A 9,243-nucleotide genomic window follows, 5' to 3' on the forward strand; every position below is an offset into this window, starting at 1 on the left:
GTACCCTACCCGGGGGAGGGGTAAAGGAGGTTATCTGCATTGAGCTCTCTCCTTCCTCCTGCTGCGATGGAATTCAAACACCACAACAATGGCGACTTCTCAAGTTTCCTAACAACTCAACAACAGGCAAGGCCAGCACCGCGGGTCTGCAGCCAAACCACCACCAGCCAGTCCCAGCTCCCAGTCCGCCACAATTACCCCATGAGGCAGCATGCAGAGGTAAGGTGTGCAGCTGGGGGCAAATAATGAAAGCGATCTGCTGCAGCTGAAGGTTAATGTAGCACAGGGGCTAGCAGCTCTCAGCTGCTCCCAGAAACTGGGAATGGTACTTCCAAGGGAGCTGGTTAGGGTGTTCTTCCAAATTAGCTTTATCCCGAATTGATTGTTGGTGGATCGATTAGAAGGTTGTGTTGTTTCGTAACTTCTTTAAATTGCGTTTTATTGGTCCCTTGCTGGCGTTTTGAATATTTTGCTGTTTCCAGTTGCATTCAGTCGTCCTTTTTGCCTTCGGGGAACGTCTCGCCAAACTCCGTTGAAAAAATGGCAATTTAATTATACGTATGTAATAATGGGCTAATTATTAAAGTATTTATTTCTTAAATCTTACAAAACCGTAAAAATACACTATTTCGCGTAGATTAATTAATGTGTCATGTTTGGTGTGTCTCTGTAAAGACACTGTGTGCAACTTTAATAACCTGTGCAGTTTCCACATACACACACACACACACACACACACAACACACACACACATGTATATATATATATTTATAATATAATATATAATACATTTATGACATGCACAAGATTGGCCACTACCTCCTGCTTGTGACTGTATCAATCACATTGTATATAAAAAGCTGTATATAGTCTTATTATCATTATTATGTTGTATTTTTCTATTCTGTGTTTTATTTAATGTGTGTTTTATGATCTGGAGCTGCTGTAGCCAGTGAATTCCCTCCCAGTGTGGGATCAATAAACTCTATCTGATCCTATTTTAATTACAGCTGCCTTGGCATTCACAACATTTGGTTATTTCTTAAATTAAGCCTCATTCTTCTTCCACACAGAAGCTGCAGTTTCCCAGCTTGGGATCAATAAAGTATATAAAATATCTCTCTATCTAATTCAGCATGAGAGCTACGTTAGTGTTAAGTATGCCGAATTCACCCACAATTAATACATTATGTGAAATCACGTTACACTGGCTGTGTGTCGTCGCCAAGATGCAAAACCGAGTGGAATTGATTAATTTGATTGTAAAGTTGAATGGGTTTCCATCCATTGCCAATGCTGTGTATGTTTGTATTTATTTATTTGTACAAACAATGTCTCATTTTAACTTTCAGAGTCCAACACCTGCTGGAGATGTCAGAGTGAAACAGGTAGCTACACGTTTCATTCACTCCGTAGAGAAGGAGAAGCACTTTTAATGAGCAATACAATTAATTAAGTTTAAATATTAACGGGGGATTTTTGCTTCCCAGAACAGATTAAGCTCCATTAGACGTCTTCCTTACACTACTAGTTTAAAAAGCCCCGAGTGATGATGTTAAATATAGTTTATATAGTTTATATAGTTAGCAGTTTGGTTGATTTCTTTCTTGATTTCACTTTCATGTGATGATTAAATGAATCAGTAAAGATTTCTAAGTGAGATGCATGTTACCTGTATACCCCTGAGTCTGTATTTAATACCAGTAATAATAGTTCAGGCTTTAAATGCTTTAATTGATTCACTATCAGATATTTGACATTTGGCCCTGTTGTATAACCCTGTGCTTTCGTCCCCTGACCATGTTTCACCTTTTACCTTAATGCTGCTAACTAATGATCCCTAACTCCTGACATGATGCTGACTGATGGTGAGCTGTCTCAACAAAAATGTTTCTTAAATCTGTAATTATGTTTTCCTTGCAAAACCATTTCATAACGGTAATTCGTGTAGCCCCCCCCTTCCTCTTCTTCCTCCTCTTTGTCTTTTTTAAGTTTCACCTGCAGGTTATTTTACCTCCTTCATTTTGCCGTTCCACTGACTGACACGTGACATACTTCACCGTACTAAAGTGCTTGTAGTCGTCTCATAAATGCGTGTGCATGCTGATGCATTACCCTCCAGACGATGCATTTAACCCGTGATAGAAACCCCCCCCCCCCCCGGTATGTTTGACATGTTAGCAGAGCAAGGCCAATTTCTGTGATTAGTCCTGGTTTTTGTTGGGTGACACCTTCTTTAAGGCAGGGAGAGGAGGTTTTAGGGAACATCTGAGTCTCACTAACAAGCTGCCAAACTGAAGGTGAAATATGAAGAAAATAAAAGCTGTCTTCTCACCTCTAGGGTTTCAGATAAACCTGTCTGGAGCTCCCCCAAGTAAGCCAAACCTCTTTTGCTTCAGCACCAACAGTTCTCATCCCTTTGTTTGCGTCTGACAGTCTGGTATGGGGGAGTCTGTCCTGCTGTTCTCAACTAATCCAAGTCCAAGATGGGTTCACGTAGGCTTGTGCCGGTAGCTAACAGTGTTTTTAAGATGCTCAGGTAACAGGATGAAGCTGCAAACGTAGAGGTTTGAATAAATCACTGATTCACAACATCTCTGCTCAAAACGTGCAGTTTATTGTCCGACTGATTGAGCCACAGCTATGGGTGAGGTGTGTTTGTTCCCATCGGCACAAGCCTAAAATTAAGAGCTTCCATTGATTTTTTTTGGGCACTGAATTGATGTGTGATAAAAGTTCCCACAACTAAAGAAAAAAGTGTGTTTTTGCTTCGTTAAACTCAATTAAACACAGTAATGGAAGCTCTGCCTCACTGGTTTTCAGTGTGTGACTAACAAACACAAGTAATGCCTGTAGTGTTGTGTTCTCTTTTGTTTTTTTGGCATGGGTGCACTTCAGCACAGCGCTTTGCTTGTCGAGACAAGGTGCACACACCGGAGAGTTGTCATTTCAAGCGTTGTTTTTTCCGCTCAAGCCGTATTGGAACTCGCACATTCTTGTGGTGTTTTTTCGGGAGGCGGAGCGAGCGGCAGTGTGCAGCGCTTTCCTCCGATGTGAAGGTGAAATCAAAGCAGTTGGCCTTGAGGAGCATGTCATGTAGCAGTGTTTTCTGTTTCCTGTCTTTATGTGTGGGGTGGTGTGTCTTGCACTGTGAATGTAGGTGTTTGGGATCTTAGCAGCATGCTTACGTCTCCGTCTCTGCTTCAGATAGTGGATTCAGACGATACTGTGTCCGACTGTAAGCTGATCAATAGCTGAATGTGTTTGGCTGCTGCTGAACATGTGACACCAGTTTAAGACAGGGTAAATGGTAGAGGCATTAAAGTACTGCAGTATGCAAATATAAAAGCACTGTAAACATATGGAAATATTATATAATAGAAGATCTCTCTCTTAGAAAAAGGACAATCCAGTGCCAATTCATTTAATACTGAAATTTGAATTTATAGTCATATAAACTGAGTTTTAACCGACCTGTATGACTGTAAATGTTGTTAGCCATTAAAGGTGGGGTAAGTGATTTTATTCCAATACTAGATATATATCGATCGGTCAGTATTGGCCAATCGCAGACATATCCGATATTATAACGATTGTTTTCCCGCTGTATGTTGCAAAAAGGTAGTTTTGATAATTGAATCAGACCAGACAAGTAACATTGACCCTCGGTTCACACCGCCTACCTGAGCAGCGCGTGCCTGCTACTGCCAGCCCCACAACAATGGAAAGGCTCAAGGACAAGAAAACACTGAATATGCCCGAAAAGAAGTGATTGTTAAAAATGATAAAAACATAATACAGGTAGAGATTTGTATAAAAAGTTCCCTAAACAGAAATAATCTGCTCAAAAAACAAACTTCCTGCAGTTACTGAGTTCACTGCTTAGCCAGGGGTCATCAGTTTACTAAATGATGGAGAAAATAAAAAGTTCCTTTAAGGGAAAAGGTTGGGAACCACTGAACTATATCACAGTGTTTGTCACCTTACTGGATTTCTCCAGAATCACACACCCCACCTTTAACTTGTGAAATGAGGCGTAAATTAATGTGTTAAAGTGTTAAAGGCCTTATTCTTCTTGTTAGGAAATCACGTGAAAAGACCTAAACTAACTTTGTCTCTCAGCTCTAAGCCCATTGTTTCCAGCTGCTCCCTCTAGCTCTGAGCTTTTTTTAGGGACTATTTTCAGCTGCGGATTAATCCACATCTGGTGCTCTTATTTCCAGCAGCAGGACAGTGTATGTGTGAGTCCAGATCAACTAGTGTGTGTGTTCATGGTAATGAAGGAACCCAGTTGAACAGTGTGTCTCATTGGTGTGTTTCTGGAGCTCAGTGGCACAGAGGAAGAACATTTGATACACAGACAGTCGCTGTTAGTCGTTGTTTTATCTGAGGCTGATAGGTGAGTATGTTTTTTGGGAAATATGACGGCAGTAAAACATCCACATATGGTGATGCCCCTTCCTCACTTCCCTTGTTCTATGGAAAGCATGACATCCATGGATTTGAGTAAATTTTGATGAATTTACTCGCCTCCCCTTCCCCTCTGTTATCTCATTTTATGGTTTGTGTTGTCACTCATCATTCTGACCTTTCATGTGGGGTGAGTTTGCTTTTGGTGTTGCTCAATCCTCCACACGCGCCGCCTCCTGTAAGATCTGATCACATTATGGTTCTTTTTCCCTGCGCAGGTAAACGCAAAGCCCTGAAGCTGAACTTTGCCAACCCTCCGATCAAACCCACGACTAGATTCACACTGAACACGGCGGGGCCGCCCTTTCAAAACCCGCACATGTGAGCAAAACCCGCAGATCAAATCCAGCGTCACTGCATTTAGATTAGCTCGTTTCTGCGTCTCCTAACACACACTTTACACTTGCGGTGTTTCCCGACAGAGAGAGGCTGAGAACACACAGTATCGAGTCGTCAGGAAAGTTGAAGATCTCCCCGGAGCAGCACTGGGACTTCACGGCCGAGGATCTCAAAGATTTGGGCGAGATCGGCCGCGGGGCTTACGGCTCCGTCAATAAGATGGTGCACAAGCCGAGCAACCAGATCATGGCGGTGAAGGTGATGAGCCTTTTTGATATGTAGACATCCACGATGCAGGTTAAAGACTCTGTGTTAATTTTGTCTCTGATTGTAATGTTTGTTTGTTCGCAGAGAATTCGGTCAACAGTTGATGAGAAGGAGCAGAAGCAGCTGCTGATGGACTTAGACGTGGTCATGAGAAGTAGTGATTGTCCCTACATCGTGCAGTTTTATGGTGCTCTGTTCAGAGAGGTGACGCTCACATTTCAGCTTCTGGGGCCCCGTTACAGAAAAATGTCCTAAGTGAAGCTTCAAAGAGAGGGGAAACTCCTGTCTTTTGATTACAGAAGCAAATCTTAAACTGTTGGCTTTGTCCTATCTCAGATCTTATCTTCAGAAATCCTCACTCGAACTGTAAACTCCGTTCGAGACAGCAGCTGTCTCAAGCAGATTAAGTTTGCAATGTGTTCTTATGTCACAGAACACAGGAAATATATGCCTTCTAGTGTGAGCACACGTGTTATTTTATGTTAAGCATTTGAAGTAAAATTGTTTATTATTTCTGTTAGCACCTTAATGATAATTCCCATTATGTTTTAGCATTGAGCTAACAGAGTTTTGGCAGTTTTTTTTTAATTTAGGACCGGGTCTATGCCATCCTAAATTCTTCATTTAGGAAGGTTGTGTAATAGCTAAATTCATAAGATAGGCTAGAGGATAAAGTGATGTATGTTTCCTTTACTCTGCGTTATTTCTAATGACTGAATCTCTTGTGTTTCAGGGTGACTGTTGGATTTGTATGGAACTTATGGCTACCTCGTTAGACAAATTTTACAAATTTGTATATTGCTCATTAGACGACGTGATTCCAGAGGAAATATTAGGAAAAATAACATTAGCTGTAAGTGTTACGATCACTTTTCAGGAATAAAGACGCCTCATTTCCGACTCCCGTTGCTAAAACCTTCTCTGTGTTTTGCAGACTGTGAAGGCACTTAACCACTTAAAAGAAAACTTGAAAATAATACACAGAGGTAAGACAACACCAGACCCTTTTTTAATCTTATTGCTCACCTTCAGATACCCTATCATCAGCCGTCTCTCTTCCCTCCCTCCCGCAGACATTAAGCCGTCAAACATCCTCCTGGACAGGAACGGCAACATAAAGCTGTGTGACTTTGGCATCAGCGGTCAGCTTGTGGACTCCATCGCCAAAACCAGAGACGCTGGCTGCAGACCATACATGGCGGTAAGTAACACCTAGCTGAACACGCTGAAATCAATGAGGAAATCTTAATTGTGGAACTCGGTTATGTCTTAAAGATCTTGAGACTCAACTGTAGCCTTTTCCACAAATGTCTCAGCAGTGTCAAAGCAAACAGTTGTTCATTTTCTCTCCCACAATTCGGTAAAACATGACGGGGATGTGAATCAGGGCAGGTTTGTGACAAAACTATAACTCGTCTGCTGACACAACAATCCCGAGCAGACGGGTTATAGTTTGGTGTGTCTAAGATAATTCCCCGATGAATCACTACCTGGTTTGAATAGTGCTGACAAACGACATCGGGTGATTCAGCTTTGACTAATAACTGTTTGAAAAGGGACAGTAAGTTGTGTTTAACCTTAAAAGGTGCCGTAGGTGGGTGTGATGCACTGATATGAGTTGCTGTTTTCCATTTGTGTTTGGGTTTTTTTTTTTATGAGGTAACTCCCTCGCACATCATTTATTACTGAAAATGCAAAAGGGAGTCTTGAAGTGTTTGAAATGTGAGCCAGAAAGTGATTTGATCAGCAACAACCTGCAGATGCTGTATTGTGGGTTTTATGGTGCTTTTAGTGCTGTTGAGCAGAAATAATCTTATTACACACTGCATCTTTATTCCATTAACACATCAGGTCAGGTCAAAAGGAGGCTGAAGAAATGATTCCTCTTACATTTGACATTTTCTATTTAAAGGTTATATATGAGATTTAAAATGAGGTGTCACTCCTTTGTCTGTGTTGCTATCGCATCCTCTCTGTGGTTTGTTTACAAAGCTGGTCTGGCCCCACATAAGTAGGATTTATTTTGACCAAACCAGAGTTAGTGATTGGTGAGTTTTAGTTTGTTTCGGTCCAGTTTGAATGAAGTTGCGTTACGATACTCTGCGAGGTAAAATGTACGTTTTTTTCAATGGAGTCTGGTGGTGAGCAGTAGAAACATGACTCAAGCTCCAAAAACACTTGATGTTACATTTTCCCTAAACTCTAGGGAGGCTTTTAATTCCACCCTCCCTGCTCGTATCTTTCAAACCTCACACCTCCAGTTTGTATAACCCTTATGACATGACATCATCCGGGGGTATTTCTTCAGATTTCTGGAAGCTCCTTCACAGCCACAGAGCACATTAGACAGCTGTGTCTGTACTGAGTAGTTCTCCTCATGGTGGATAGAATTAGTATGTAATGATGACAAATCTTGATGTATGTGTTGTATGTGGAATTCCCCTTTTTATAAAAAGACAGTTAGCAATAGATTAAGTGATTAAACGTCCATTATAATTCCCTACAGCCCAAGGTGAGGTCTTCAGTTTGCATGTTTTGTCAAACATATTCAATTAAAATGATATAAAATTAAGAAAAAGCTGCAAAAAGTGTCTTTTAGACAAAGTAAAATGCTTAAAGGTGGATTATCACTGTCTCTGCTGCTCATGGTGTTAATGACACCATGTGACCGAGCGGCCACTGCGCGTGTTGTGTGTTTATAACGTAACTGAAGAGCGCCAAATGCTTGGCAGTTCAAGCGGGTGATCTCACCGCGTCGTCATCACTCCAGGTTATTTTCTGTTGTGAGGTTACATCAGCTGTGGGCACCTCCTCCCCCCCCCTACACTTCCTCCCCTCAACCTCCCCCCTCCTGGTCTCTCCACAGCAGTTTCCATTCTAAATTTGGTGAGGCACTATTGCGACCCCAGCGGCACACCACCCACACTCGCACCTTCTGTAAGGGCCGAGGCAGGGGGCCTCATTCATGACATGGTTTGAACGAAGTCACCCAGGAGCTTCCCTGTGAGCTCAGGCTGCAGGAATCTCCAGCTCCAGTTTCCTGTTTTCCAGCTGGCACGCTCTCCAGGTGTTTGATCACTGCACTGCCGGTTACAGCAGGCTTAATGACGTACAAAAAAAACTGACCTCAGTGCAGCTGGGGGAGCCTGACTTATTGTTCGCAATGCAGACGAGTTTAAAGAACCAGTAGCTCTTATTCACAACCCCTTGTGATTATGACTAAAGCTACTGTCAGGGTTCCCACACATCCTGGATAACCTGGAAATTTAGAGAAAATGACCAAATATCCTGGAAATAATCTGTTGTCTAAGTGTGCAGTAGAAATGATGTAGATGGTCATATCCACACACATACACAGCCTATACGTACTGAAATATGTTGTTGTGGTTGATAAATACATGCACAGCGGTGTTAATTGTAGGTGCAAAACTGTAGTCAATTCACAGGAGACTGCAGCAGAAAAATCTGATCTAAAATGTAAGAATTTGCAGCTTTTTCTTACATTTTATATCATTTTAATTGAATGTCTTTGACAAAACATACAAACAGGAAGACCTCACCTTGGGCCGTAGAGAATTATGATCATTCAATTACCTAATCTATTGCTAACTGTCTCTTTATAAAAAGGGCAATTCCACAGACCACATAGACAGATCTGCCATCATTGCAGACCAGTTGTACCCACCATGAGGAGAACTACTGGTTACAGACAGTTGTATAATGTGCTCTGTGGCTGTGGAGGAGCTTCCTGAAATCTGAAGAATTCTAGTATCAAGAAAACTCCAGGAAAATGTCCTGCGAAGGTTCCTGGAAAATGAGTTCTTAAGAAGAGTGGGAACCCTGTACTGTACTTGTTTCCTTTACAGTGGGTAACACACATTTCACTTCCTCATAACTCTTTGTACACTTCTCTTTGCCGACGTGCAGCTCAGCACAACACAATTAAAATACCACTTGATCCATGTCTCAGGATCAACTGCTGATGACAGAGTTTGTCTCCCAACCGGCAGGGCTGTTGCCATAACGACAATCATTTAGTTTTTTATTTCCCATTTCAAAGCGAAAATCTGTTGGTCGCAAAGTACACTGACCCTTGGTATGGCTCGACTCGACTCTACCTGCTTTTGGTACCTCTTCTTCATCTTCCACTGCAGATAGAGCGCCCTC

General features: G+C 41.9%; 1 protein-coding gene across 1 annotated transcript in view; it reads left to right on the forward strand.

Moving 5' to 3' along the window:
* The first annotated feature begins 66 nt into the window (after positions 1–66).
* Positions 67–9,243, forward strand: part of map2k4a (mitogen-activated protein kinase kinase 4a) — a 14,164-nt gene continuing 4,987 nt past the window's right edge. Inside the window, exons 1-8 of the mRNA XM_035655169.1 lie at positions 67–238; positions 1,353–1,388; positions 4,689–4,791; positions 4,893–5,067; positions 5,161–5,280; positions 5,810–5,929; positions 6,011–6,062; positions 6,150–6,277. Of these exons, the coding sequence (XP_035511062.1) occupies positions 67–238; positions 1,353–1,388; positions 4,689–4,791; positions 4,893–5,067; positions 5,161–5,280; positions 5,810–5,929; positions 6,011–6,062; positions 6,150–6,277 (906 nt within the window). The remainder of the gene's footprint in view (positions 239–1,352; positions 1,389–4,688; positions 4,792–4,892; positions 5,068–5,160; positions 5,281–5,809; positions 5,930–6,010; positions 6,063–6,149; positions 6,278–9,243) is intronic.

Source organism: Morone saxatilis, unplaced genomic scaffold (genome assembly GCF_004916995.1).
Source record: "Morone saxatilis isolate NCDOM2014 unplaced genomic scaffold, NCSU_SB_2.0 Contig14, whole genome shotgun sequence".
In the NCBI taxonomy this organism is placed as follows: Eukaryota; Metazoa; Chordata; class Actinopteri; family Moronidae; genus Morone; species Morone saxatilis.